General features: G+C 44.8%; 1 protein-coding gene across 1 annotated transcript in view; it reads right to left on the bottom strand.

The window, feature by feature from the left end:
• The window catches only part of LOC121182550 (genetic suppressor element 1-like), a 36,034-nt gene extending 30,882 nt beyond the window's left edge, over window positions 1-5,152 (bottom strand). The window contains exon 1 of the mRNA XM_041039124.1: window positions 4,932-5,152. Within this exon, the coding sequence (XP_040895058.1) occupies window positions 4,932-4,968 (37 nt within the window). The 5' untranslated portion in view covers window positions 4,969-5,152. The remainder of the gene's footprint in view (window positions 1-4,931) is intronic.
• Between the last annotated feature and the right edge of the window lie 10,118 nt (window positions 5,153-15,270).

Raw genomic sequence — 15,270 nt, 5'->3', positions numbered from 1 at the left:
TTCATTTGGCTAATCCTCCTGCCATCTGCTCGTTATCATACACCGAGCTGCTTATTACAGTTTTACTCTGCGTGTTGGTGTGTGTGTGTGCACTTTGAGCATGTGCATGTCATGCCTGTGTGTGTGTGTGTGTGTGCACGTTTGTGTGTGAGAGAGCTACAAGGAGTTGTCGTTATCACCTCAGGTCAAAAACTGTTGGCATTTATCCCAATCTCCTCAGCTCAGTGAGCAGACAGGCAGCATGTACATGTCTGTGTGCATGTGTGTGTGTTTGTGTGTGTGTGCGTGCGTGTGTATGTGTGTGCACTCTTTGTGTGATTGTATGCTTGCGTGTTAGATCTCACATCAAAGCTTTCTGCTTGTTCTAAATGAATGTAAACATCACAGAGCAGGCATGTTTGCCTATACATGGGCGTGTGTGTGTGTGTGTGCGTGCGTGTGTGTTGCTGTTGCTGTGTCTACATGTGCTTTAAGTGAGTCCTCTGTTAATTAAGAGCTCATTAGTGACACCAGCTCTTTGACCAATTAGGATGGCTTGCTTACTTGCTCACTTGTTTGTTTTCTGGTTGAGACATTACCAAACACGTTGTTTTATTCATTCTTTTTCTTTTACACGCTTTCTTCAGGTTTATTTTCACTGTCTCTGGAGGATAGAAAACATAAAAAATAGATTATGGTTGTTTTTGCACTTTTATTCTTGTTTTTTTTTTTCTGTCTTGGCAAAAGAAAGTCGCCCAGCTCCCATATGATGTTTGTGTCTGTGTGCGTGTCTGTGGTTTTTATCTCCTCTGTGTTATCAAGCTGTTGTCATGGTCTTTTATTCATCTCATTAATAACCGTGCCCTTGAGGTGGAGCTCCGCGACCCTGTTTTCATCGGCACACGCTAGTGAGCACAAACACGCGCACGCAGTTGCACACAAAGCCAGAGACACTCACACACACACACACAATTAACAGCAAAGGAGAGTCTGACAGCAGCTTCCTTTGAGGCAGCACCCATCTCAGCCACCTCCTACATGAATACACAAAGACTCTCCACACACAAACACAGAACAGAAATATGTCCAAACACACTCGCGTGTGCCAGCAGCTTCTCAACCTACTAAAACATAAACATACGTATATGTTTTAGTTACACACATCTCGTGTCCTACTTAAAAGACTCAAAAGCAGAGATTGAATCCTGGCTCCACCACAGCACAGAGTCCACCTGGCATCTAAACCAAGGTAAAATGAAAAACAAGGGACGAAAGAGATGAGAGGGAAGCAGAAAAAAATATATAGAAAATAAACAATTGGGAGGCAAGAGAGTCAAATTAAGGGATACTGATCTACCACCAAGCCATCCTCAATCTATCATTACAGGCTCTTGGGATCAGTTTTAGTCTGTCTGTCCCACAGAACTACCAGCCATGCTGGATATCATTAATATTTAAATACAGTTTGAATTAAGTTTTGCACTGTACTTGAGCTATGTTTTGATTTTTCTTGTTTTAATCAATTATTTTCTGCTGTTCTGAACTCTAGTTTGCCTTCCTCCTTTTTGCTCAGTGCCACTTCAGCAGCTCTCAGGATGAAGGGCAGTCTCTCTTGCTGCTACAACATTCACAAATGGTAATAAATAAGTATTTATTTGTGTATGTAGAACTGCTGCACCTGTGCAATGCAGGAGAAATATTTAAGTTGAAGTGAAGTTAGCAAATGCCACCCTGACAGTACGGGAGCCTGAGGCTGAGTGAGAAGTTTGTGTTTGTGCTGCACTGTGTGTGTATGTGTGTGTGTGTGTGTGTACGTTCATGTGACATCTGCCATAAATCAAAAGCCATAGTGTCCTTGTAGCTCTAACACGTATCATGGAAATCAATGCAGAGGTCAAGTCGAACAGAGATACCCAGCCCCCGAAAATACCACAGCAGCCAATAAATATGGCAGGCTAATACACACGTCAACAACCCGGCTTTCTCACCCCATCGACTCGCCGGGGATAATGTGTGTGCATGTGCCCGTGAGTGAATGCATACATGGACAGAAACACAAATGTCACACAGCGTGTGTCTATTCTTCATGGAGACACTTGAGCCAGGTTTGACCTGGTGACATTGTAAGAACCAGAGATGAATTATCTAAACCTGCGGAGCCTCCGCAAATAATTTGGTGATGTGTTGAACAACATTTTCCTTCATTCTGATGAACATGAACTCCATAGTTTATTCTGAGTGAATCATATCACACAAATATTCACTAGAGGACCAAGTGTGTATTAATCTGCAGCTGAAAATAGTCCGCCAAAATTCACTTACATTCACTTAAATTCACAGTTTACACTTCCTTGGGGCACATTTGTTAAACTGCTGAGTTGTTTCAGTAAATTACCCAGCCTTTTTTAAACCGGAAAGTATAAATGTGTGACTCGTTTTTAATGATTTACATGTTCAGATGTAACAAATGGGTGTGAGCCTGAGAACCACGGACAGGATGAACCAGAAGTTGAAACATATTGAGGAGACAGACTAACACATTGTGGGTTTTGCTCTTTTCCTGAGATTTGCTGGCAAGAAGAACATTAAAAAAAATACAACTGTAGAAAAGACATTTGGATTGTGATCAACTGAAAAGTCACTTAGGAAAAACAGTAAACTGATGTAATGTGTGTGGCGCAAGTCACCAGGGGGTCTAGAAAGTGGGAGATAGCAAAATGCCACTTTTTTTTCCTTATGATACCATGTTAAGGTCATGGTATGCTCTTGGTAACAAAGCGTGAATGTAGCAAGCACACACACATCCTCTCTCGCAGTCTGTCATGTCTTCTATCTCACACTTCTTTTCCCCTTGATGGTTTTATGAAAGATTTTCGTGTAGATAATATGTATCATTAACCTGATTTTCTATTGTTGCCTCTAATCTCCATTTCTCTCTCATCCTTACTCTGCTCCACTCCTTCTACCCTGACTAATCACACAATAATCGCTCCACATTGCGCACACACACACACACACACATCCTTTACCCCTCACCCCCTACATTGTCAAATGATCATTGAGGAGCGAGCGTGTGGCTGACACTGTCTCCACAGCAACGGCAGTTAGGACCAGGAGGGGGGCTGGGGCATCTTCCAGTGTGTGAATGATGAGAGCACACACACACACACACACACAAAAACAAACACACACAGCTCAGACAGGTGCACACAATAACACACTCACACACACAAACACACACACACATAAAGGTGCCAGCTATGACAAAAAACCATTTACACACATGCACAATAACACAATCAAGTTCACTCGCACACACACACGCATGTGGACGTTCAAACTACACAGACATTACGCGAGACCTAGGAAACGGAAAAAAAGAGGATGAAAGCGAGAGTGGAGGGGGGTAGGGATGGAGAGGGGAGTTGTTGCTTCCTGAAGAGATTTTTTTCTTCATCTTCCTCTTCCTCTCTCATTCACATGCACGCACAGATAGAAAACACACACACAAACACACAGCGAGATATACAAACAATGACAAAGCACCACATAATCGCTCTGATTCAATCATTTATGAAAGCAGATGTATAATTCAAAAACCAGCATGAAAGATTCACAAGGCAAAGAACATTGTTTAATCTGCCCTCCGCCCTCTAATTCCCCCCATCAATCCCACCCTCTCTATCTCTCCGCCTGTCTCTCTCAGTCACTCTCTCTCTCTCTTGTATCACCCCCTCCCCTCAGCCAGTTTTCACCTTTTGGCACGGCAGGGTTTTTAATCATTGACCGCAGTCTGGCCCAGACAACTAAAAGGTCAGAGATCAGGGTCGGGGGTCAGGGGAAAGACACTCTGGGAAGGTCTGGCTTTGAGCAAACAGTGTTCTGTTTGAAACATTACCATTTACATCATTTCCTTTTACTGGTTAAATGAACACACTCTTCCCTTCCTTTCCTCCTCACCTTGCCCTTTTCAGTCTCTTCCCCACACTGCCTCTTCACTGACCTCTCCTTCCGCCCTCCTCCTTTCTCTTTTTGGTGTTGTTCTGTCATCCAGCTGTCAGGCATGTTTAAGCACCTTTCACAGGTAACCCCACACCTGTCTCTACACGGACACTGGCCACACTCTCTCTCGCTCTCTCGCATGTCACACAACTACAAACAATAGACATTCATGCTGTTTGGCTAATAGGAAGCAGCAAAAGCTCCACAGCAAAGGAGAAATAAACTACAGTTGTTTCAGACAGTCAAACATGGAACTGTTATAGACCAATGTTTATCATGATTTTCATTTTAGTTATTTCATTTTAGGGTTGCACCTAATTTTCCTTAAGATTTTTTAAACAAATATTTTGTTTTCTAAAATTAATTGATTATTTTCTTATTTAATCAATCAATAAATTATTTGGTCCAAAAATATCAGAAAACAGTAAAAAAATGCCTAAGTTGACATATTCAGATACTCTGTTTTATTTTGTTTTAAGAAACATATGAATTGCAGCTATAGCTTTCACAAAACTGGCAAAAAGGAAATACACAGCTAAAAGCAACATATCTTTGAACCAGCACAACCAGCAAATGTTAATTTGACTGAGAAAATATAAATGATCCTGAAAGAAATATTAGCAATAACAGTTGCTGGGACATCTTAGCACTTAGTTATTTAAAAATGATCAAATTGATGACTGAACAAAAACACTGCTCAACACCGTGGCTGCAATTTCCATGACTATTACAGAAGCACAAGGTAACTCCTCACCTGGCAGAAGACAGTAAATCAATGTGACACCACTCAAGCTATTAATTGATCCTTGAAAGAATGATTGAATGAAAGGGAAATTCACTCTCTGCAGCCATGTGACCAGCATACACTTTGATAGAGTTTGACAGAACAAGGAATACCAGCACAGAGCAGTCCACAGAAAACATAAAATACTGAATAAAAAGGGTCCTACCTGGGAGGTAGAAGTGTGGAGTCTTTAATCCAAACATGGTCCTGGATCACTCTTCCACGGACTCAGAGAAGAAGAGACTGGGTTACAAGAGGCAGGGAGGGGGTGGGCAGGGGGATCGGGCTGTGGTCAGCCGGGTTAAGGAGCTTGCTGTTGGTGTAAGTCATCAGACGGTTCCCCGCTCTGGCTTCCTCTCTGGGCCCTGCGGGTGCGAGGAGGGAGGTGGGAGGTGGGAGGAGGTCAGCTTCTGTCTACCTTCGTCCCCTCCTCTTCACCCTCTGGACTGAACCCGTGTGGAGCAAAGACAGGTGGAGGGATCAGAGAAAAACAGAGAAGAAGAGACAGGAAGAATGACAGAGAGGAGGGAAAATACTCCACAAGCTGAGGATGGGTGACAGTGTGCTCATGCCATCTTTTACTGAGGAGATCGTCGGGGAGGGAGAGCCTTTGAGAGAGTTGGGAGGATGACAGGAAGGATAGAGAGGGGGGAGGGAGTGCGAGAATGAGAGAAGAGAGAGCAGAGAGTCTTCAGCCGGCGTTCTCTCCTTTTTTTAGTCCTGCGCTTTGTAATCCCTTCCTTGTTATTCATTCAGCGGCCTCTTGCTCGTTTGCTGTATAATGATCTGTTTTTCTCTGCCTCTGTTCTCTTTTCTGTCTCTATTCTTGCTTTATCCTCCCTCCTTTGCCTCAGTCCCACCACTGACTGCTCAGCTCAGCGTGCACAGAGGAGGAGGAGGAGGAAGAGGAGGAGGAGGAGGGAGGGAAGCAGAGAGGGTGGGAGGAAGGAAAAAAGAGGGGAGGAGAATCATAAGACGGATGAGTGAGGGAGAGATGAATGAGTTTATGTGAGTGTGGCGCGCACACGTGTCCGTGTGTGTGCGTGAAAAATGAAGAGAGGAGGAAGGATGATTTCTGTGTGTATGTGTGTGTGTTAGAGCAAAAAGAGATTGAAAGAAAGAGAAAGAGGGAGGAAGAAAGGCGAGAGGGTGTTGATGCAGTTCTCATTATCAGTAGATTGGACTGGTGCCTGAGTGACAGCTGATTCATCATGGGAGAGAGAGGAAGGGAGAGTGAAGGGGAGGAAAAAGTGTGTGTGTGTGTGTGTGTTTAGAGCAGGGAGGGAGGGTTAAAACCTGCCCTTAAGCATCTGCTTCATTCAGATCTCCTTTTCTTCTCCTCTCTTTCCTTCCCTCCTCTTTTTCAGCCTCCAGTCCTGAAGTTAAAAAAAAAAAAAAAAAGCAGTCTCCTGCTTTGGATCGCAGACATACTGGTGCATACCATGATGTGACCAGCATAGCTCTATTATCCACACACACACACACACACACACACACACACACGCAGCCCCAAAACCAGTCACATGCTCCCATTGATTAGACAGGCCTCATATGTCTGACACATCATGTTAGTGGGGCTTTCCATCAATTACTGTCCATTCTTGGCTTCCCATCTACTGTCACTGAGACCCAATTCTATCACAGCCACATTAGAGCCATAAACCACTGCCCACACACACACACACACACACACACACACACACACACACACACAGAGCGTCAAACCAAGCTGCATCACAGGGGAATGATCTACCATTAGGAGCAATTATTTGAGGTGGTTCTGTGGTGTTCTGCTCGTTGGTGGTGTAACGTCAGTGGTGCCGTTTTGGGGCGTCTCTTTGCCGCTAGTGGTTTCAGTCTGTATGTCCGTGGCAGCCTGGAAGAACCTGGCCGCTCTATCACTGTCTCCATCTCCACACAGTAACCTTCATTTCTCTCTGTCACTTCCTCTCTCACACACATGTGGTGCACGCAGCCACAAAGCCACACAGTGTCTGCTTCACTGCGCGCACACACAAGTGTAAGAACGTAGATGGACGCAGGCATGTTATTCAAATTCAATGCCGTATTTTCTCAGTTATTTCACCTTTCTCTTCCCATTTCCACTCTTTTTCGATTTTCCTCCCCTCCTTCATTTCTTTAATCTCCCCTCTCTGCATTTCTTCCCTTTCTTCTTCACCTCTCTCCCTCTTCTCTGTGAGCTGTGAGGAGGAAGTTTGCTGGTGATAAGATTGATCGTGAGGGTCTCAAAGAGCTATCTATAGCCCCGTCTGTCACTGGTGAATCAATGAAGAGAGACTGTTGTGGGACACACTGTATACAATATGAACACAGACGCACACACACACACACACACACACACACAGACACACACACACAGATATGGACGCTTACATTCACAAACACATATGTGTAAACACGGACAGGGATGTACATTTGGCATGCAAGCCAACATGCAAACCCCCACTCATGCGCACACAGATACACACAAACACACACAATGATCAACAGCTGTGAGAGCAGTTGTGAAACATCAGCCAACCACAAACTGACAGTGGGGGCAGACTGGGGAGAACAGATAAAGAAAACTAGGAAACAGCAAAGAGGATGAAGAGGTGGTTGTGCGGGGGATAAGGGAAAGAGGGGAGAAGTCGTGAAGGAAATGTGCGTGTGTGTGTCTGTGTGTGTGTGTGATGGGAGAAGAGGGTTGTCATAAAAAGATGTTTTCTGTTTTGCTTTGTTGTTTTTTTTTTTGTCAGTTCTTGCTATCGATTCTGGTTTTGGATCTGATCAAACTCTTATTTGTCCACTTTTCTGTACGATCAGCGCCCAAGCTGCTACACACACACACACACACTTGTACAACACAAAAACACAACAGCCAAGACTCTATAAACACCTCTGACCTCCGGGTCGAGACAGTCGAGACCCTTTGGCCCATGAGGGTCACGCTCTGCTGCATGGAGCAGGGTCAGCGAGGTCGAGAGAGGAGGAGGAGGAGGGCCAACAAAACACATAGCACGATCTGTGATGATTACAGACAACAGCCAATAACGAGCGTCCACCTCTGACCTCATCGCTGTGGAAACGCGAGGGAATGCCTGTCACCGAGGGAGCAGTATAACTCAATCTATCACCGAAGCTGGAAGAGCTCTGGTTGTATCTTCAACCCCCCCCACCCCATCTTTTCTCTTCTCCTCTCTTCTTCTTCCTGCCTCTTTCTCTATCATTTGCCTGTCAGATGCCTGCTGTGGCAGAATAAGAGCTGACACCCCAGTCCCCGGCAGCAACCAGGGGCTGCCATCAGCACTTAAACAGTTTCTCTCTTGGCTACTTCCCTCTTCTCTCCCCTGCGTCCATGCAGCACTCTAACTGCTGACAAGGAACAGAGAGAAGACGACAAATAAAAGGAGAGAAATGATGGGGGGGAAGAGAGAGAGAAAGATCCCTCCTCCATCTTGCTGTTATTCCTACGTTTCCTTCTCCTCTTGTTTTTCCTAGCCTCCTCCCCCAATCCTCCTTCCTCCCCATCTCAGCCTCGGTGGGGTCACTGACCCCGAGTGAGTGAGACTCATTACCCAGTCACTCTGTATCCACTCACAAAGCAAGGAGGGGGGTGGGGGGGTGGGGGGGGCACTGTCTGTCTGTGAGTGAGTGTGTGTGTGTGTGTGTGCACGTGACCGTGTGTTGATGGGAGGAACAGTAAATATATTTGTCATTCCTGAAGTCACACGGGCAGTTTCAGAAAAGACGTTTAAAGAGACGATAGAGGACGGGCATCATTGCAGAGACGAGTGAAGAGATTAAAAGGCTGTAAATCAAGGATGGGGTAGACTGGAGGATAAAGTGGTGGGGAGATGAGGGGACGGATGATGGGAGGTGGAGGGTGGAGGGGTTTGGTCGCGTCAAAGTTAATTGTCAGCGGAACTCATTATGCACATATTGTATAGAAACCCGAGGACGCTTCTTTCAACCGATCCTTCTCATCATTTCTCCTCTTCCCTCTTCATCAGCTTCTGGGTGTCTTCCACACCATCAGGGATTTAATTGAACGCTGATGGGTTCGCTGTGACCTCAAGGAAGAGAGAGAGAGAGAGAGAGAGAGAGAGAGAGAGAGAGAGAGAGAGAGAGAGAGAGAGAGAGAAAATAAGTTAAAATTGCTGGGACATGAAACCGAAGCCACACCACAATCAGCATTAGTCTGTTGTAGAAACACTTACAAATGATCCAGAAGGCAGCACAATTACCGGACCGTCTCCTCTCCTCCAAACTTACGACACAGCCTCAGACGTTCAGTAATAACACCCTAAACTGCAAACTTACTGAGGTTTGGGAGATACAGACTGGTTTGGTCTGAGTGTCTTTGGCAATGTGGTGCATGCTGGCATACGTGTGATGCTGTCAGTCTCCATATGTGTGCAGGCAAATGAGGAGGGTGGTGTGCTGTGTTTTAGCCCACCACCCTAAAAAGAAAAGAAAAAAACTAATTTCAGCCCCCAAGCTAAACTCTGGACTCAGGCTGTCTGGTGCCTGTCTGGCCACAAAGCTATCCTAAACACGCCATTCATGCATGCTCACATAGACATGTATTATCAGAGTGTGGCCTGCTGAAGCCCTGAATCAGCACACACATACACACATACGCACACACACACACACACACACACACACTGACTAGGCTGACGTTGTCCCACCACAGCATGCAGAGCGGCATAAATCACGACTGTTAATGGGCCTGAGCCACAGGGCTTCACTGTACTTCTCCACCTCCAAACGCAATCTCTCCCTCTCTCTTTCTCTGTCTCTCTCTCCCTTTCTCTCTGTCTCTCTCTCTTCCTTTCTCTCTGTCTCTCTCTCTCTTGTCCATCTGTCTGTTTGCAAGTATGAGCAGAGCACAGCGACACACATACTGAGTGGGAAATTAGCCTGCTGCTGTGACATTCGGTCTTGTGACTGTGTATGTGTGTGTGTGTGGGGGGGGGGGGGGGGGGGTGTATTTCTATTGGTGTTTATGTACATGTCGATTAAGGAGTGCGTACAACTGTCAACATATGTGTACGTACAGATGCAGTATGTACATCTGATTTTTTATGCTCTTGTGTTTTCCTTCATTTAGAAAAAATGACGTCCTCTAAATTGTGCAACTGAAAGTTTTTAAATGATTAGATTTTTTAAAATGATCTATCTATAGATGGGAATTGCAAGAAAAACCCTGCATACACAAGAAACATGATGAATCCCTCCCCACGGGACACAAGTGATCACTGAGTGGTTTTAAGAGTATGAAAACAATGTGAATCCTCTGCTATGGCCTTTATAGTCACGGGATTTCAGGCCAGTTGAACACATAAGGGAGAATTTAGAGTGACGTGTCAGACAACACTCCCTGACACCATCTTCAAAACAACAGATGAGGGAGTATCTTTTGGAAGAATTGAATTTCATCCCTGCTCTGGTGGCTCATGGTGGCCCAACACATTTCTGAGACACTAAAATGTGCTACTCCAGTGATTTAGCATTGCACTTCCACAAACAAGACCAAAAACATGGACAAAATCAAAGCAGTCTCTGACACACACTCTGACTTATAGGTTCAAGCAGGGGTCAAGGCCCCAAAACACTGGATACTACATTTCCCATAATGCAATTGAACTATCTAGCTATCTATCTATCTATCTAACACTGAGTGGGAAATTAACCTGCTGCTGTGACATTGGTCTTCAGCGTGTGTGTGTGTCTGTGTGTGTGGTGTGATGGATAGGTGTTGAGGTGTGTGCCTTTGTTTGGCCCTGCTCCTTCCACCCAGATGGTGATATCTAGTGATTATCTCTGTGTGTATCTCCTCCTCCATCCTGTCAGGTCCCTCCCTTCCTCGCCATGCCACCATCCGCGGTGCCACATTGATTGTGCTCCCTCGGGAAACACCCATAACCTCCCACAGCCAGGATCACATCAGCAGAGCTCCCCAGGAGAGTTTTGAACTTCTCTCAGCACATTTCCCCGACCACCGAGGTGACCTCTGGCCTCTGACCTGGCCGTGCGACCTCCAAGCCTGCTTCTGTGCCTCTTGAAGCTTTCTGACCTCAAAGGATCATAAATCACTTCCTCAGACACTCTCTCTGAGCTTCAAACCTTTCTCTCTGACTTCTCGTACTGCAAAATGTGAATTTTATTTTCTCACACTAACCCTATCAACATGTCTTTCACTCACATCTAATTCTTTTGAGGAGCATCTGCAGGAAGCAAGAGGACAAAGAAGCATAAGAAGAGAGACAGGAATCAGCAACACTGATGTCTAATCAGGAAGGAGCAACATGCTCTTGTTGCTAATCATAGTGTTTGTCTTTTTGGAATTTTATGTTTGATAATGTGAATAAAAGGTTTTTCACCATTTTAGCTGAAATAATGTGTCGCTATTAATATTATATTTTAAAGAAAATAGGAGCAAATACAGGCCAGGTCATGTACTGATCAGGGTTAATAACAAAATGTGTTATATGTGTCAAAATGTGTGTTACATATATATGCTGGTGTCGTATTTTTGTTGTATTGCCATGTCTATTTATTTATTTATTTACTTTCTTTTTGGCATTATCAATGTGAAGATATATTCATCTCCATTATTTTTAGAGATTAGTCACTGTATAAGTCTCTATAAATCATTCTGTGGTAGTTACACTATATCATGATTTCCCGTGAATCACGACTGTGCCTTCTGGGATGTCTGGCATACCTGTGCGTGCACTTGTCAGTCAGCTGTCACTTAACATCTTACACTGCTGAATTAAAACACAGAGGGAAGACGGAGGACATTTTTCTGTTGAGGCAAAGCCGTTTTTTAAGCATTTTATCAAGATAACAGATATTCAAATGTTTCATATTGCACGGCTCTTGAGGGAAATCCTGGCAGTCTGCACTAACTAACCAGATCAAGGATTATTGTAGCACCGCTGCCAACACACACACACACACACACGCTCACACACCTTCACACACATCCACATACACACATGCACATTACCTGGGGGGTCTGAGCTCCCCCTCTACAGGCCTTCACCCCACATGCTCATCTCAATTAATCACCCAACAAAACAGATGTCAGGAACAAAGAAACGATCTCCAGGCCTGTGGGGTAAAGGGGGAGGAGGAGAGAGGTGTTAGCAGAAGGAGGGAGGAAAGGGAAGGAAAAGCAGAGGGAAGAAGGATGGCAAGAGAAATAGGAAGCAGGAGAAGGAAGTGCCGATGTATTTAGAGCTGGGTGGTTTTTATGAAGCAGGTGATTGGAGGTTGGAGGGGCAGTGAGAGTGGGATGTGTTAGCTGTTTATGTCCTTCGAGCCCAGCGCTACTGTTACTGTACAATACGAGATGAAACTGTAAAAGAGTAGGGGAAAAAAAAGAAGAAGTCACGATGTAAGAGAGGGAGAGAGTGAGAGACGGCAAGAGAGTGAGAAAACAACAAAGCCCTGGAGATGAAAGACGGTCTACAAAACAATGGATAGAAAATAATGCTCTGCGGTGTGCAGAAATAGAGCAAAGATTGAAAACCTGCCAAGATAAAGACAAACCCCCGCTTTTGAACTGTCACTTCACCGCGATACTGTCAGAAAACAAATGGCAATCTTGACAGGTTTCGGCTGCTTTGAAAGAGACAGAATCATATTTTATTCACAAATGCATATTTTATGGCTTTTATAGCAAAGATCGTAACCTGTTGTTAAGCACCGAATTCTTGAATCTTGCGCTAAATTATTGACATCTACATAATGTACAGATGGAAGGACGGGAAAACGGGACAGGGAGGGGATGAAAGAAGAGGAAATAGGAAGGAAAGAGGGGGGAGAGTGGAAGAAAAGGAGTGGGGAGAGCTGCAGGGTGGAGGAAGTAGTAGGAGAACTAAAATCTCTAGGTTTTTATAACATGCACACTGTTGTTTTTACATGACTGTGTTTACAGAGTCTAAAATCTGAACATTTCAGGGAGAGCCATCAATCTGCTGGCATTATCTCTCCACTGTTTCTTTTCTTCCCTCCACCCATCCTTCCAGAGCAGCAGTGCTCTGTCTTTCTTTCCCTCTGCCTGTGGAGTGTGGACAGTGAGAGTTACGGCTCGCATCAATAACAGGCAGATAACAGCCCAGTCTTCATTCTTCAAGCACAACCCTAAATCACATCAGCCCCTGAGGGAAGCAAATGAAGAGACAGGAGGAGGAGGAGGAGGAAAGGGGAAAGGCTTAGCACATATAAAGCAAACTACAGCAACAGCAACAACAACAACAACAACAACGGTGCAGTGCTGGTAAAATACACACGCAAGTGGAGCAGAGATGCATTGGGGTGGGGGTGGGGGGGGGGGGGTTTACAAGAACGCATCAATTTATGCAGCACAAAAAACAAGGCTCGGCGTTGTAACTGAGAGTTCACAAGCTGAGCAACACGCTGAGGGAGGAGAGAAAAGGAGACGTGATGACTGAGTGTGTGTTTGTGTGTGTATTTGCATATGTGTCACTGCGTGTCTTCAAGCTCATTTTTTTTCTGTATGTTTGTATGACAGCAGCACATTACTGAGCTGCAGCGCACTACATGAAAAAGTGCTTAATGAAGCGCTCCATCCCACTGGCATACACTGATCCAGAGCGCACGAGGGAAACACTGACCCCAGTTGTAGGTATTGAACTAACACACTCACGTTTTAAAGGATACTTGTGGTTTTCTTGGATCTTATTTCTACAGTTTGGCCATTCTTCCTATTGGTAATAATAATACTGTACTCACCAAGCTGACTGTCGAGATCTGACAACATGGTGATGTGGTTAAAAATAAGGTTGACAAACTCCCAGGTTAGATAGACTCATTTGGAAGAGGAAAAAAAATGTTGAATGTCAAGAAAAAGACAAGCTACTACTCATTTTTCTGACCAATTTTCCAATGAGTTGTGTTCTCAGAAGAATCCTTTTTCTTGTCTTTTTTAATTGTTGCTTTTTTCTTCCATTTCCTACTCTCCTCACCCCCTTTCTCTGTACATACTATCCTGTGTAATGTTGACTCTAAAGGAAATTATTTTCCTCCCCAGGTTTGGAGAACCGTGTCGTATTGTTCTTTCTTTGTCATTGTTGTCATATGTAACTGTGATGTTCTTGGTCATTTCCTGTCCAAATATGTCCATTATGTTTTCTTCCTCAGATACGACCATCCTCAGCTTAGTGTTATTACAGCCCGCACATTGTCCAGATTTCTTTTTCCACTCACCTGCTCTTCTGTTTTCCCCCTCCCCTTTCTCTACCCTTCTGGCTAAAACTGCTGGCTTGTTTAAAAGATGTCTGACCGTCTGTCTGCTCATTTCTTGCCCCATTGGTCTTTGTTGTGGCAGTGTCACTATGTGCTTCAGCATCTCAGAAGTTACTTTGGTAAGTACAGTGTTTTCATTTCCAACAGAAAAGCCTGAGCTGTAAAGAAAAAAAAAACACAGACTCATCGTTTGAGTCAAAACCTTCATCTTACAGCTCAGGATTTGACTGATCACCGTCTCCTTTCTTTCCCTCCTCTGCATATTGCCTTAATTCATTCCTCCTCTATCCTTCCATCCATTGTGCCTCCATCTTCATCTTCCCTCTCTTCTCTTTCTTTCTGCTCTGTCACTCAAACACACACACACACAACGCCTCTACACCTCAACCCACATCTCGCTCATCGCTCCTCATTTGTCACGTTTGTCTCTTCCCAACTATCTCCCTCCATCTCTCTCTGTAGCTCTCTCTCTCTCTCGACATAATGGTTGTCTTTTCACTTCAGTATCATACTGACAGGAGGACTACACACACACACAGAGGAGAGAGTTGGAGAGCTTGCACAGAATAATGGGAGGTCTACTTTAATCCACACTCTACAGTAAACAGTGTGCGTGACATCCTCTGAGCTGAGGTCAGAGGTCAGGCAGTGTTACGACTCCCTGTGTGTCCTCTGTGCTGCCGGGGTCACACATCCTTCACAGACAGCTGCTGTCCATACTGTCCCCATGCTCTGAAGTATGGATCAGAACAGCTAAAGAGGTTTAAAGGGATTATTCCACTCTGCTCAAACACACACACACAGTCTTTCTCACAAACGTGTGCTGGCACAAACAGCGTGTACATGCACACTTCATAGACATGGTTTATGGACTGCCGTGTTACTGCATTACAAGAGTGTTTATTTTGCGTCTGTGTTCGATAATGTCATCACGTCCAGCCACATTCTAGCTGACCTCCTGACCTTTGCCCTGTGTTTAGCACCTGCCGACCCCATTCACGGACGAGGTCAGAGGTCACCGGGGACCGCCTGGGCACACTCCCATATGGAGCCCTTTTAGCACCAGGGACAACACCTGTTCAAAACACACACACACACAGACTGAGCGGCATCACTGTCCTGTAAGAGATATAAAATCCTCAGTGTGATAAATTTTAAAAAGCGTACGTGCCCTGTGAGTGACAATTACACTGACACACAGCTCTGCAGAGACACAACAC

This window comes from Toxotes jaculatrix, chromosome 5 (assembly GCF_017976425.1).
Source record: "Toxotes jaculatrix isolate fToxJac2 chromosome 5, fToxJac2.pri, whole genome shotgun sequence".
NCBI classification, from domain to species: Eukaryota; Metazoa; Chordata; class Actinopteri; family Toxotidae; genus Toxotes; species Toxotes jaculatrix.
This window is presented reverse-complemented; position numbering and strand designations above follow the sequence as displayed.